The 16785-nt window shown below is 39.5% G+C and overlaps 1 protein-coding gene across 5 annotated transcripts in view; it reads right to left on the bottom strand.

The window, feature by feature from the left end:
- The window catches only part of LOC131686141 (rap1 GTPase-activating protein 1), a 521880-nt gene that overhangs the window by 267053 nt on the left and 238042 nt on the right, over nucleotides 1-16785 (bottom strand). The window contains exon 1 of one of the 5 annotated variants that reach the window (XM_058970321.1): nucleotides 4910-5660. The exons of 2 other annotated variants lie outside the window; for them this stretch is intronic. Coding sequence is in view for 2 of the 3 variants with exons in the window: in XM_058970319.1 (XP_058826302.1) it covers nucleotides 4396-4469 (74 nt within the window). In the remaining variant the exon portion in view is untranslated. Of the gene's footprint in view, nucleotides 1-4395; nucleotides 4843-4909; nucleotides 5661-16785 lie in introns of those variants that run through there. 2 more of the 5 variants (XM_058970320.1, XM_058970319.1) reach the window with 2 other exon arrangements.

The following is a 16785-nucleotide window of genomic DNA, read 5'->3' as shown; positions in this document are numbered from 1 at the left end:
ACAAAACTCCCCCATATAATGCTACGTCATTTATGGATGGACCCTAAGTGAGGTTTGGAGGTAGTCCCATGCTCAACTACTGCTATTCAACACGATGAGCAGCGAACGCTGCGGTATCATTCCAGAAGCAATATCAGTTGACCTACACTGCTTTTTCGAGGCTTCAGAGAACACTTTAGAAGCAGAGTTAGAATTCACAGAAGTTTTGCTATGGCCGCAAATTCCAAAATTTCCCCAAGTAAATGCCAAACAAACAATTCCACGAAAAGTACTTTGCGGTGCATTGTTAGCTACTCAGCTCTACGAATAGCTACAAGATTCGAGCTACTACTTGTACTTGGAGTTGAAAATCCCACCGATTTGAATTCCAGAAGAATAGCTTCAGAAGACATGTTGGGGAATAAATTCTGGGGAAAGAGACCAAATTGGTCGAAAGAGGATCCAGTGAAATATCCAAAACAACCGGAAAACTCACCCGAAGTCGGAGACGAAGAAAAACGACTAACGATTGTGGAGGATTTTGCTTCACCACTGGCCGAGTTAAACGAGGACTACTTCAGAAGATTTGCGTCTTACACCGACGTGATTCACTGAACTGCGACTCAATGAAACTACTTCGTAAAACTAGGTTATTTTCTCTGTACGGCGAAACTTCTGGGAAGCGAAGTAAACAGACAAGTACAATTAGAAATATTGCCTTGCTGAAAGGGCACCACATGCCAACGAACTCTTCTCTACGGTGGTATAATCCACCTTTATCCGAGGACGGAGGCGTTTTTAAGAATTGGACGAGTGAGTGAACAGTACTGTGCCTTCAAGCAATGCGGATCCTTGAAGTCTAGCAATTTTGAAAATGGGATGCAATTAACGTGAAGTTTTGGAGATGATCAACGAGCGTTGTAAATCGAACGTAAGCTTCGCATCCAACTGCACTCCTAAATCACACACCTGATCGACTCCTGTCAAAACGAGATGCCGCTAGTGCTGTAACCGAAACTAACGAGCCATGAAATTCGATGAAATCTTAGCACTTAGCAGTTTGCTACATTATTGACTATTTTATGTTTGCAGAACCAATCAATAAACAGCTGCAGCAGAACTTGTAAGCGCCAGCAATCCTCTACAGTGTGAACAACGAGGTATAGTTTCGAGTCGTCTGCATACACTAATTTGCAACCAGCTCCCAAAAGCAATGCGATATCGTTGAAAATATTACGAACAGCAAGGGTTCTAAATTACTGCCTTGTAGAATACCTATTCTCATAGTCACGCCGCCTAGTGACCAGAAGAAAATTTCGTTCTAGTCACTAGGTGACGTGACTGTCTATTCGCCTCTGATGTATTTGAGAACTGAGATGATATGCTGTCATCCAACTTCAACGCTTCCAGAAAGATACGATTCCAATCAGGCCACGAGTTGAGAAGACATTCCGAGACGAGATAACTTGTAAAGAAGTATTCTGCGATCAATTTTGTCGAACGCTGCTTTTCGATCAGTATATATGACATCCATCTGTGGTTCAGCGGCTTCCATGTCCGCAATCAACTTGGACGTTAAACTCAGTAAGTTCTTCCTGATCTTCCTGGCATAAATCCGTGCTAATCGAATGAGATGCGATTCTTTGCACAATCTAACAAAGCACTACTCAGAATCATATCCAAAAGTTTCGAGGCTGAAAGACTGCTTATTCCACGGTAATTTGCAGCATTCCACCGATCACTATCCTTAAAAATGAGACACATGTAAGACTGCTTCCCTATATGAGGGAATTTAGCTTGCTCACATGATCGATTAAAAATCATACTCAATGGATCTGCCAAAGCAGTGATACAAAAATGTACGAATAACTGCTGGAAAACTCCGGTCGGGGTAAAATAAAAGTTTAAGTGAGTATATTCCTAGATACATTCTCGCAATTCGCCGTTACCATGCTCCTAAAACGTATTTTAGGCACCTAAAAAGTCTCCTAGTGGTTTGGAGTCAACAGAATCCTAAAATTTCAAATCGCAAACTCCAGCACAATTTAGAGTTTCCATCCTTTCTGACAATCTGCCTCTTCTTCCGTGACACTTGTGGGATGTACAATAATGATCAATAAACAATTTGGGATTACCAGGAATTGTTCATTGAAGAATGACTTGTTAGTCCCAGGAATTATCATCTAATGATTTAGTTTCAGCTAGATCGGATCAACAACGAAGTAGTAACTAGCAGTGGTCGCACAAGCTCTAGCTGAAGAATGTGAAGATACTAAATATTCAATTCCTTAGACGTTCGTCGTGTTCTCAATCGCATGCTATTTGCAGAACTAGCACGAGTGTCTTCTATACGCAGGTTTTCAGCATCTATTGGGTATCGTTAAATTGCGTTATTTGCCTCTCAGGAGGGAGGGATGTCGTTAGACAGATCGTAAGCAAAGGTCTACAGTGTTTTCGTACAATTTATGAGGGAGCTGCCAGCATCCAGAGTGACGGTGTCCCCGACTATGTACGGGGAACGTGCCATTTGAGCCAATATATTCTGATTCCTGATTCCTGATTCCCATCCATTCTCACGAACTGACACCGATTATTTTAATCCAGTATATCTTCTGCCAGCCACACACTATCCCGCTGCACTCTTTATGTTCGTGTATACCGAAGTCGTACATCTAGAGCTTGTTTCTGATTTGTCCACTGATTGACTTCTTCAAGCTCTATGTCGATTTTTCACGAAACGAGGGGAATGCATCGATATACTTTCGAATGAGGGAACAAACATCGTAGGGGCAAGGAATACACTGAGAGAATTTAGGTGTTCTTGAAGGAAAAAATTATAGGAAATTGTCGCTCATTGTCGCTGGCATCGAGAATTACCCAAACCGTTTCAAGTTGCTATACGAACATCAATGTGGATTTTGGCAAGATGCGACCTAGTAGAAAATATACACGGTGCATTGTATAACAAGAAAATAATTGGAGCTCTGTTCATCGATCTCATTCGAAATTATCGATCACGATATTCTCATCAAAAAGCTGGCGATCTATCTTATTGCAAGCTGTCTATTAGGTAGCTTGCATTCTTTTCGATTGGAGAGTGCAGAAGTCTTATGTGTTAAATAACAATGGCATGCCGCATGGCAGCAAACTTAGTACAAGATTTACAAGTGTAAAAATCTTCTCTGAGGTCAAGGAGAAACGAAACATTCCCCTAGAAGACACATATGAGGGCGCCCACTGATCGAACTTCAGGCATAACTAATCGAACAAGTGTTTGAATCCATATTCCCGGGTCCAATACTAGACTCAACGATCAAATTGTCCTTCAATACAATTTGTATTCAGAACAATCGAAGTTTGAGTATTTTGTTCCTCCATACAGTCTCAATTTGCTTCGAGAAGGTATATTTTAGAACACGTGATCCCGGAAAGAGGTCTTAATTTGTATGGCAAGTATTGCAGAAATTACCAACTGGTAATTTCTGCAATACTTGCCATACAAATTAAGACCTCTTTCCGGGATCACGCTGTCTTTCAGATACAGATCCATCAAGATTCCTAGTTTGCGCATCTTTACTTCTACCTCTGTTTCGCACTGATTGTCATGTTCATCCAAAATTGTCCGGTCGGTTGTCTTGATAAAAGTATTCTGTCTCGTGGTATGTTTGAACACCAGAGAGGAAAGACATTTTTTAATACTTTCTAAAATGTTACCTCATCATTATTATTTTAAATATCTTTTTAAATATCATTAAAACTTATTTTAATACAGTATTTCATTTTGTATAAACCTCCGTCTAATTTCTTCCAGAAGATAAGAATCTTCTACTCTCAGTGGAAAAGAAAACAAAAATCCAAATTATTTCAACAGAAACAAAATTTCTCCGCGCCAACAAAAACAAGGAAACGAAATGCCCAAGGAATGCGGGGATAACTACCACACCATTGCGGTTTATTTCAGGCGAAAATTTATCGCCCCCTGAATGAAACACTGATAAGCCACTTACGCTCAACCCGGGTACCGAGTAGCGCTTATGCTTTTCGCTCCCGCATCGGCAACTACAGAGCATTTCTACACTAAACACTACGAAACCACATGCTATCAACTAATACTCTAATGTACGGGGGACGGCGGCGCCTCAAATAGTAGTAGGCTTCGGCAAGCAGCAAAGCTATAGTTCACTGTTGTACAACAAGAGTCAACACACGCCAGACACGTCTCCACGTCAAAGTGACAGTCAAATCGAACGATCTGTCAGTTTATCGTGAGCGATGCCAAATCGTGCGCTGCCTGTGTCGTGTCAACCTACCGACACGGGATAGGAAGTAAGACTACGGCAGGACTAGGCAGGAAGGTAGTGTGTGTGTGGGGCGCGCACTCGCAGTCAAAACAAAAAAAAAAATATATGTACATACAGCATCCGTTTCATATACCTCTTACGGACGACCAGGGTGTACGATTCCCGGTGTCCAGAGTTGAGGTATTTCATCTTCACTCCTGGAAAAACCTTCCCTCTGAAACTGCGTATCGCTAGACCTATCTAACAACGGGAAGATTAGCCAGTAGACGATGAATGGTTGTGTTAATTAGATGATGAGATTCGTATCGTTGATCGGTAGCACGTGACTACCGCGGTATCGTTTCGTTGATCCTAATCCACCATCAGGATCGCCATCGGTTTCAATCTGTCGGACCACATGTGATTGATCACAAACACACACACGCAGACACACGTTTACGTTCGTTCGCTGGTCGGTTTATGAATGAGTTCGCTTGATCTCCGTTGATCGGATTAATGAGGGGTGAATTGCGCGCACTTGGCTCGGTTTGTCAGCTAAAAGCCACAGATGATAGATGACAGATGATTTGTTAATCCAAATAAAATGTGCTTGTGGTTATGTGTTTCACGCTTGATACTCAATCACTCACATTTTCTTGTGGGTACGGTTACGGTTAAGGTAGCCTCAATCTGTCATAAACGTTCCGAGAACGAGAATCCAGCGCACGTACGTTCTTGACACACACACACGCGTCTAGCACTAACTAGATACACACTCTTTAAGAGGTTTGTAGCAGATAAATCATTCATCAATCGAGTAAGCACTGAATTAAAATCGCTAACATTGAACCGCAACTCAGTAGACCGTGGCAAATTGTGCGAAACAAATCACTGCAGTACACTGCAACTGCTGATCGGCAAATGATCGATCAACCGGAAAAATGAGCTTCTTTATCACTTGCACCAGTGTTATCGCTCCCGTTTCTCGGACTCACTCACTCCCGAAAGAATCAAAACCGAACCCGAAAAAATAACAGGCTTAAAACTGTAAAAATCAATTTTCTGCTTTTCCTTTTCTCGCTGCACTTCGTTTCGATAAATGGTAATTTTTCTCCCGGCACTCCCACTCTCGGTGGGCTTCCTTTTGGATGCGTTCGTCCGAATGCTCAATTCTTCGTCGGGAAACCACACACAAGAAAACAACAAGCGTGATCTATTCAGTTTAAGAATCGTTTCCTCTATGACACATTTAATCACTGTTCGCGAAATCCACTAGCTTCCGATGATCGTTCGTCGGTAATCCCCTCGCACAAAATATATCACGTCAAGCGAGAGTTCGAAGCACACTTCACCCGATGACAGCGAACCGAACCGACAGGAACAAGGGTGTTCAACGTGCGATTGCTAAATGCATACTGACTGCCAGCAGATACACCGTTGCTCGTTCGCATCGCATCGTAGCACAACCCGCCGCAAAAAGGAAAACATTGCGCTCCGTTAGCACACGCACACACACACATAGTGGTGAAGGAACAGACAGCATAAAAACATATAAGTCAAACGCGCACGGTAGACTGCCGCCTATGCGATGGTCGGGTACTGTTCCAACGAACATACACTCTCAAGGGGAATATGATCGGTTCGAGCAGTCGCTGACTGGTAATGTGGAATGGAAATTCGAGTAGTTGTAGCGAATGTGATTCAGTACTATTTTTCGGCAGGAGTGGATTTATGTATTGGAAATTTTAATTTCTAGATCATAAATAGTTGGATGTTATTTAGCATTACCTGTTCCTTTATTATGTTTTGGTTGGCGAGAATCTGTCGAAACTTCAATTGATAAACTTGTTTCGTATTGGCAAACAGTTTTTGAAGGGGTCGCATGGTAACTGAACATTCATCGACTCGACATGACCAAATCTGAGGCTGGATATGTGTTGAGTACATCACCGGCAAGAAACACACTAAATTTTGATTGTCGAATATCAGCAAAATTTTGCCGAGTTGAAATACCGGCAATATTTTTAACGAAAAAAATATTTGACTACAATTACAGCAATTCAAAACCGTCAAACTTTGCTGAACTGTTAATTTATTGTGCTGAGGCTCAACAAAAGTGAAGTTGAAATAATAAAAAAATATAATTGTTTTTGGCATTCACAGGCGCTGCGTAGAACGGCCGTTGACGTTTGTTAGACGCATTCGAATACAAAAGATTTAAGATGATGAAACATATGAGCTTCCAGCAGCATTCGTGTTTGGGTTTTCATTATGTAATGTGAAAGAATATCGTTGCCCAGTATTACCGAGCAAAGAATCTCTTAAAAAGTACTTGGTTTGGCAGGCCATATGCAGTTGTGGCCACAAATCCAAAAGTGTCGTCTTAGTACCGGTACTATCAAGAAGGAAAGGGGGGCGCATCTTCCATATTCACGGAAATCTTAATTCTAACGCTCTGATTTTCAAACACGCATTTTAGGTTGTTATGAAAAACGAAACTTTCGACGGAAATCTTAATGCTGGATTGATCAGACCTGGATTGCGTAAGTAGACCATTTTTAGTTATTTTCGAGTGTGTAGTACTACCCATACTACCCACGCTTTCCGCCGGCACTGAGCACAACTCTCGGCACCCGAGTAACCTTACCGTTTCCAGGACGCACAAAGGTGATCGCTGCTGTTCCCATACTTGAACGGGCAACTCCTGGGATATTCAAGGCCTAGTCAGTGCATACGCTATACCCCCACCGGAACAGGCGAACTACTCTCATCGTCCTGGGAGTTTTGAAGAATTAAGGGACCGCTTCAATAGAAAAATACGTTGACAGCGAAAATATTCTAGGCACACTGTTGGTTACTTTGATTGGTTTGACAAGATATGCCAAACAAAAATCTAGCATTTCATTTGAAAAAGTCGTTGTTCACAAATGTTTATAACATGCTCACCAAAAAACGCGGTGTGGAAAAATAAGATTTCATCCTCTAATTTGAGTAGTGCGTATTTGACACTGGTTGAAGCATCAAGACAAAGTAATGGGCAACGATATACTGAAGCGAAGCAGAAAGACCAGTACACGCAAGGAGACCGTAGAACTTAGCCATTCTAAATGATACAATCTTCATTTTATAACTGGTATGAAATCTGGTTCAAAGTTTTCATTTTCTGTCATAGATAAATATATAAAAACCTAACATTCAAGGGTGACTGTTCAAAAAAGGCTTTGCTTGAGCTGAAATTCGGGCGAGGTTCGAACCTGAAATATATATTACGTTGGTTCACACCATTACTATTTTGCGTTGCACTAACTCAGTCCCATAGCATTCTATCCTAGATATGGTCCTGGGCGATATTAAAAAATGTAAGTATACAATTACAATGCTGTCAACTAAATGCATACATATATCGTGAATTCTATCCATATAGAACATAATTGTTTACCCATTTATCACAGTATCTTCAACTTCTTCTGGGCAGGGTGCTTCCATAGTTTGTCCATTATCTTCAATCCTTTTTCTGAGTTTTCCTTTCTTATTTGATTGTCCGTTCAATGACGACTCCTGGCAGTTACTCTTCTACCAAGAGATTCCACATCACGATTTTATCTGATAACGCAAAACTTTTCTTTTTCGTGCTAGTAATCGTCTCGACAAACTTTTGCACATCTTTCAAGAAGAGCTTTTCTAGGACTTCGACAAATCTTTTTTCGTGGTGCTCACGTTTTTTACATCGCTGAAACGAATTCTGTCCCGGCTGTTCTCACATCAATGTATAAGTTGCCTGTGTGACCACTGCAAGCATTCGGCTCCTAGTCTGGGTTTTCTTGTTTGTCGATATCGTTCATTCCACGTCACACCAGCCGATTCGCTGATGTCCTTGTGTGGTGGGCCCTCCTGCGAACCTGGTACTTCGCAGTATTTATGGTGGCAGTTGATCGTTCTTCTAATCGTTCGTTTATCTTTTGAGCATGTTCTTCGGCAACATCGTGATTCATCACGGTTTGAAACAGGGACGTAGTTCTCTCGCACCACATTATGGTCAGAATTGAAGATACTAGCATCGATGATATCAAGGAAATATAAACTGTTCGTAAAAACATGGATGTTTTGAAAAAACATGGATGTTTTGAGTTTCACCATTCAGATGTCTCCAGTTGTGTTTATGAATATTGTGTTGTAGTAAGTTGACACTAAATATAGCCATTTCTCTAGATGCGATATGGACGTTTACGTTGTAGTTGGTGATTCAGTGGAGACTATTCCTCTCCAGTAACTGAATGAAAAAACTCTTGTCTCCCGACCTACGCATTTGCCGCCCCGCTGATCAGTTTCACGCGATGTTTGATGCACTATTCATAGTTCTTGTCTATGCGCTTGTAGAACTCAACTATCATATAATCGGGTTAGACGTTCCATTCGTTGGCGCGTATGCGTTGATCAGACAATTGTTGAGGAACTTGGTCATTATCTTCAACAAGCTGATACGGTCATTAGTCATCTCCTATTTAATGTTTTGTCGCTGAAACATACCAAGCACTACAATAACCATCCCGTTTTTGGATTTTTCGTTGCTACAGTAATGGATGTGGTCCTTGGATGAATCTCAGGTATCAACAAGATTGTCATGTCATTGTTAGTTTCCAAACCGTTTCTGCTAAACATTGTTGTGTATTTTTAAAATGTTTGATATGTATAGTGCCAAATAAGTTACAAAGGCATTATATGAAATCAATACATTATAAACTTAGAGTGGACAATTAGAGCAACAGCAGGGTAGAAAAGTAAACGTAACTCATCAGTACACTTAAACGTAACTCATCAGTACACTTAATGAATGGTCAATTATGTCGGGATGTTTCATTCATTTGTTGAACGTAGATCGAACAAATTGCGTATCAAAATTGTTTTGCCTTTCTCAATAGAAAGGTATTGCAATTGCTCTGAAAACCGACTTTTTAACGGAGGCCCGGAGGGCCGAGTGACATATACCATTCGATTCAGTTCGTCGAGTTCGGCAAATGTCTGTGTGTGTATGTATGTGTGTGTGTGTATGTGCGTCTGTGTGTGTACGCGAACACAATCTCACTCACTTTTCTCAGAGATGGATGAACTGATTTTTATAAACTTAGTCCCAAATGAAAGGTGCAACGTTCCCATAGGCTGCTAGTGAATTTCTAATAGATCCGACTTCCGGTTCCGGAATTACAGGGTGATGAGTACGATCACGCAGAAAATGTCGATTTTAATAAATTCTGCAATGAATGTATAATGGTGAAAAATTTTCCAAAATGTGACCACAACTGCTTCGATTTGTAGTACTAGGTCATTAACAGCCATTCAAAGTCTCTTTGGTCACATTGGCCACCATCATCGGTTCCGGAAGCCCCGGCGGAAGTATCCAAATTCAGACTAACAGTCACATCGGTTTCTCGGAGGTGGCTAGACCGAATCAACCAAACTTAGTCTCAAATGAAAGATGTTGCGTCCCCGTAAATGGCTATTAAATTTTATCCCCAACCGACTTCCGGTTCCGGAGTTACGGGTTGTGGCGTGCGATCACATAGCAAATTGTGATTCAAACCGATACTCCGATGGAAGCAAAAAAGGTAAAAATTTCGCTAAAATGTCTCTCAAATAACTTAACTTTGCAGTTCTAGGTCACCGACGGCCAAACAAACTTTCGTTGACTACATTGACCACCATAGACGGTTCCGGAAGTGCCCGGGAAAAGCGGCCATCTTTCATAACTAGCAAACTCATATCAGTTTCTCGGAAATGGTTGGGCCGATTTTCACAAACTTAGTCTCAAATGATATCCCCACAGATGTCTGTAAAATTTCTCACGGATCGCTTGTATGGTTCCGGAAATATAGACTGAACGGTCCGGTCACACATGAATTTCCCATATAAGCCGGAACTCAAATTTTTTTTCAAAGGGGGGACCCCATGAAATTTCAGAAATCGAATTCGTATTTTTGATGCCAAACATCTTTAAAATGCATGAAACGTCGAGATTTTATGTTATCTCGAAATTTTTTTTTTATAGAAATCGACTTTTTGGGACTTTGCCGATTTCGCACCTTTTTGCCATTCTCATATAAAGAAAGGCTATGCAATCACTGTAAAAATCGACTTTTTAACGGAGGCCCGGAGGGCCGAGTGTCATACACCATTCGATTCAGTTCGTCGAGATCGGCAAATGTCTGTGTGTGTGTATGTATGTGTGTGTATGTGTGTGTGTATGTGTGTGTGTGTCATTTAAACTCACACAATTTTCTCAGAGATGGCTGAACCGATTTTCGCAAACTTAGTTTCATATGAAAGGTATAACGCTCCCATAAGCTGCTATTGAATTTTTAGTTGATCCGACTTCCGGTTCCGGAGTTACGGGTTGAAGAGTGCGGTCACCCAGCAAATTCCCATACAAACTGGTACCACCATGATGTTCAAATGATGTAAAACATATTAAAATTTATGTAACATTACTCTAGTTTGCGGGTCTGGATCACTAATGATCAATCAAAGCAGCTTTGACCACATTGGCCACCTATGACAGTTCATGACGCCCCCGGGGAACCCGCCAAGTTCCTAAGCTAATATCACACCCATTCCCCAACGAATTCTCTACCGATTTTTACAAACTTGATTTCAAATGAAAGATACAGTAATACCATTGACTGCTGCTGAATTTCATTCTGTTCTGACTCTTGCTTCCGGAGTTACAGGGGTGTTAGTAAGGATACACTGGAATTTCCCATATAAATCGGTACAATCGTAATACCTCAGAGGCTAAAAACTATTGAAATGGTCACCAAATTACTTCTAATCGCAGATCTAGATCACTGATTGCCAATCAAACATTCTTTGAATATATTGTCCACTATCGACGATTCCGGAAGTCCGGAATTCCGGGCATATTCCAAAAATAAAGTCACATTGGCTCTTCGGTGATGACTGAACCGATTTTCTCAAACCAAGTTTCAAATTTAAGGCAAAATATGCAGCTGAGTATTGCATCAGAGCCCCTCCGCCCCCCCCCCCCCCGCCTTGCCCTTACATCTCCCTCCTTCATCACTACCATCCCCTTGGACCACCCTCACGCCCGCATTTCCTTCATCCACCCCGTATACCAAAATAAGATGAAGGATTTCTGACGCATCCTCCACTCCCACTCTACTAACCCCCCATTCCCTCCACTTTTAAACCCATTCCACCAACATTTCAAAATATAATCACATGAAGATAACATTGAACTCATGCTGATTAAGCTAATTAAATATTATTCTTTTGTCTTTCTCATATAGAAAGGTTATGCAATTGCTCCAAAAACCGACTTTCTAACCGAGGCCCGGAGGGCCGAGTCTCATATAACATTCGACTCAGTTCGCCGAGATCGCAAAATATCTGTGTGTATGTATGTGTGTATGTATATATGTATGTATGTATGTATGTGTGTGTGTGTATGTGACCAAAAATGTCACTCATTTTTCTCAGAGATGGCTGAACCGATTTTGACAAACTTAGTCCCAAATGAAAGGTGCAACGTTCCCATAGGCTGCTATTGAATTTCTAATGGATCCGACTTCCAGTTCCGGAATTACAGGGTGATGAGTACGATCACGCAAAAAATGTCGATTTTAAGAAATTCTGCAATGAATGTATAATGGTGAAATTTTTTCCAAAATGTGACCACAACTGCTTCGATTTGTAGTACTAGGTCATTAACAGCCATTCAAAGTCTCTTTGGTCACATTGGCCACCATCATCGGTTCCGGAAGCCCCGGCGGAAGTATCTAAATTCAGAATAACAGTCACATCGGTTTCTCGGAGATGGCTAGACCGATTCGGCTAAACTTGGTCTCAAATGAAAGGTATTGCGTCCCCGTAAATGGCTATTTAATTTCATCCCGATCCGACTTCCGGTTCTGGAGTTACAGGCCTGGGCGTGCGATCACATAGCAAATTGTGATTCAAACCGATACTCCGATGAAAGCAAAAAAGGTAAAAATTTCGCTAAAATGTCTCTCAAACAACTTAAATTTGCTGTTCTCGGTCACCGACGGCCAACCAAACTTTCGTTGACTACATTGACCACCATAGATGGTTCCGGAAGTGCCCGGGAAAAGCGGCCACCTTTCAAAATTTACGAACTCACATCAGTTTCCCGGAAATGGTTTGGCCGATTTTCACAAACTTAGTCCCAAATGATAGCTATAATATCCCCACAGATGTTTATAAAATTTCGTACGGATCGCTTATATGGGTCCGGAAATATAGACTAAATTGTCCGATCACATATGAAATTCCCATATAAGCCGGAACTCATTTTTTTTTCAAAGGGGGGACCCCATGAAATTTCAGAAATCGAATTCGTATTTTTGATGCCAAACATCTTAAAAATGCATGAAACGTCGAGATTTTATGTCATCTCGAAATTTTTTTTTATAAAGATCGACTTTTTGGGACTTTGCCGATTTCGCACCTTTTTTTCAGTTCAATATTACCATGGCTGTTTTTTCTTTTTCAAAATTTTAGAACTCGAATAATGATTTATTTTCCTGTATATAGTTGTCACGTGATGTACAATAATAAAATGTAATGTATGCATTTAAAAGCTTTTAATGAATATAAACAACGCACACATTCTCGTGGTTCATGATTGAGAAAGGCACAATTGCACCGCTAGGTGGATTAAAATAGGTTTTTTTATATTACACTGAACCATGTATATGTATATAAATATTTCAATATTTATGTCTCAAAAGAAACATTATTGAATTTTGACCACGTTGCAAAAAAATGCACACAGTGCACGCTTACTTTCACAAAGTCCATAGTGTTGCCGATTTGAATGTAAACCAAAGTTTACTTTCAAAAAAATTTCGGACAGGAAATTCCGATTCTAGGATCTCTTAGCTGAATTCTGTCATAATGAAAAGATTCCTTTGGATCTCACAAAGGGATCAAGGTGAGTTGAGTGCTATCTAATTATTGGAAGCTTAGATAAACTGTTCAGAAAGCTACAGCACCAGAAAACGCCGTAGAGTTCCAATTTGTACTAGGACTGTGGTTTTCTCGACAGGATATCCCTGCCAAGAATGAATATTTGAATATTATTTTACATTCATTACAAAATATTTTTCATGCTTTATTTTAGGTATTGAAGCAAATTGAATGCGGTAGGTGCCATATGCATGCAGAAAAAAATAATTATATGCAGTAAGTAAATATTCACAGTTTATTATGAAGTGGTCCGTTAATGCCATACCCCGGGACACACAAAGGCTTCTGCACCTGTTCCCCAGCCAAGGACTACGATGGAATAAAGAGAGCGCTTCAGTTACAACGCAAGTGCTCTACCGGTTGTAGACCACAACACGTCACCTACTGCCAACCATGACCGCACCAACATCTCCATAAGTAACGCCTCATCTGGACTCCCAAGTAGCAAATTTTGTTTCAGTAATTATTTCATAACCAGTTGGTAACAAAAAATAGGTGCTGTTGCAACTGACATCTAACTTCCTGCGCGATTCAAAAAGCGCAGTTTTAGGCCGATTTTCAACATAATTATGATTGAGCAAGACTGAAAAAACTAGTTCCCGTGTCGTTGCAATAACGATTCGAGAATAGCTAAATGAAATCATATTGTTGTCAATATGTTGAATGCAGATCGCAACAAGATTACTTAATGATACCTTTTTATCGTTCACCTGGACTGCCCATCGCAACTGAAAAGTAACATATTTTCATGCAAATAGTTAAGATTATGTTACCAGTGGAAATGAAAATGAAGACCAAGTCAAAATGTATGTTGATTATTTAAATAATAACAGTAGTGTCATTCTTCATATTAAAAATTGCCAATGAAGCATCAAATTTTACTGCGCATCAGAGTCTATCGAGTGATATTTTATTCCACTTCACGCGCTTTTGGTGAAACAAAATTATAAATAGTATTTAAAAACAATTTTTCAAAGGGAAACCCGAATCATATTAGAAATTCAATGTTATTCAATAAAACACACACTAATCATGAATCAGGAACATAAATTGCTTTAACGGTAAACTTTTACAAATGTTCGCAAGCCGGTTGAAGTTTTATTTCCAATACAATAGAAAATGATGCATTCAAGCAACATGGCTTTCAAGCCATGCAGGGCCAAATTTAGGATGTGATTTTGGTGAATACGAAACAATGCGCTTTTCGAACAAATTTTTATCAATGAGCAAAGCTTTTAATTTGTAAACAACTATTATTCCAGCATAAGTTTTGTCTCCATCGAACAATTTTCAGTTCACATTAAAATATACCTTTCCTTAATATGACCCTGTACTATACTATTCTTGCTGAAAACGTTCTAGTCGTATTCTTGTCATACGCACGTATCAGGCGCATGTCATCGTTATACCTTGAATCACAAACTCACACGTATTTACGAAAAGCATTCGCAACACTGAATTGACCAATTCATAACTAAAGTTCAGCAAAATAATAATTAAGTTGTATTTTTGTTTGCATTACGTTGCGAAAATTCACCGATGACACTTCATGCGCTACACTTCATATTATACAGGCATCGAACTGTACGGTGGCGCCAACTATAACATGTTCGGTGTATCGGAAAAATGTAAACATGTGACATGAATGATTTTAACGAAATCTTTCTGTTGCCGCAGTAGTAGCATTAATACAAATAGGGGACCATTCATAAATTACGTAACGCTTTTAGGGGGGGGAGAGGGTTCGACAAGTTGTTACATATTGTGACATAGGGGGGAGGGGGAGTAAGCTAGATCGTTACGTAACATGTTTTCACCGAAGAAAAAATTTTTTTCCAAGGAATTTGTCACGTAATAGGGGAGGGGGGGGGGGATAACGAAATTTGTGACAATTTGTTACATGGGGGGAGGGGGAGTCAATTTTGGGCAATTTTTGCGTTACGTAATTTATGAATGGTCCCTAGTAGAACTATTGGGTTATACTCCTATGCAAAACACAGGAAAATATTATTACAAGACACAATAAAAATAAACTATTTCTACTAAAATAGGAGCTATTTTAAACCAACGGCAAATCAAATGTATTTATACTTGCGAATCGAAATAAAAATGAATGGATAGGGATAAGGACTCAATGCTTATAGGAACTGAAATTGGTAATAACAGAACCAGTGTTACACATATGTTCCATTAGTAGACCACGAGATAACAAATTGAAAAATAAATTTAGTCGCAAATTTGATATTTTTCCAAAAAATAGGAACTGAGAGTATTTGATTGCTGCAATATTTTTCTCCTTAGTAATACATTTATCGATAAAGAGTGCTTTCAACGTTTTATTTTTCTTTTGGATTATTTGACGGCTGAGTTTGCATGTGATCATCAATTTTTTCATTATTTCAGTTTTCGTTATCTTCTGAATCATTACAAATGGCAGTCCGTTGAACTAAACTTTCCACCGTATTCAATTATGGCATCTAGCTCATCAGTTGTTGAGATTATGAGAGACATAAATTCGAACGGTATCGAAGCCCAAAAGCAGGCGGTCAATTGACATTACTCTTTTTCAATATGATTCATCTTTAAAACTTGGTTTCAATTAATTGATGGTCGGCCGTATGACTTATTACACCACTAAAACTGAAACTAAAGCTGTTGCAAACCTTGTACGGCAACATTTGGAAACAAGCATAATTTTTGAAGAAAAAAAACACAAAATTTATAGGATTCCACGGAGTTTCTAGGATATCTTCAGGCCACTCATCATACCGACAACATAAACCCATTTAACGAAAAATTAGCCTCGTCTAAAAAAGTAATTGTTTTATGTAAAATATCAAAATTCGAGAACGTAGTTCAAGCGTAGATTTTTTCATGAAGGCTGCAACAAAAAAAAGGATACTACATCAATTCATTTGGTAAATAATCTCAATTGTAAATTAAATGCTACAAAATACCCATTTTACCGCCGCACGAATTGGAAAAAAAGTTTTAGTGGAACATTTTTGAATACTTTTTGTTGGGAAAAGCCTACTCAAGTGTCTGCACGGTTTGTTGACGGTCCCTTACCGGATGGCGTTATCAAGAAATTTTTGCATTCATAGACAAAGTATCATTCAGCAAAACAATTACAAAAAAAATATTTTGAAAATTTACATATCATGGACTAGTACTTTTAGACGCTTCACATATTAAACTAGTAAATTTCTAAATAGTATTACTCCTAAGATCACGTTATGTTATTTTCGGAAGGTACTCTAAGTAAATGATTTGTTTCAAATTCATACTACTCGTTCCACGCTTCTTATTCTTAGTTCCAAAATTATTTTCTAATATATTAATTATATGATCTGTGTGGAAAGGATTTAATCGTTTCGTTTAAAATCAGTAATAACATACATGCTATTTGTTTGTATTTTTCCAAAACACCGAACATATTATAGTTGGCGCCACCGTACAGTTCAATGCTTCTATAATGTCAAGTGGAGCGCATGAAGTGTCGTCGGTGAAATTTCGCAATGTAATG

This window comes from Topomyia yanbarensis, chromosome 2 (genome assembly GCF_030247195.1).
Source record: "Topomyia yanbarensis strain Yona2022 chromosome 2, ASM3024719v1, whole genome shotgun sequence".
NCBI lineage: Eukaryota > Metazoa > Arthropoda > Insecta > Diptera > Culicidae > Topomyia > Topomyia yanbarensis.
The sequence above is the reverse complement of the archived record's forward strand: the minus strand, read 5'-3'. Positions and strand labels throughout refer to the sequence as shown.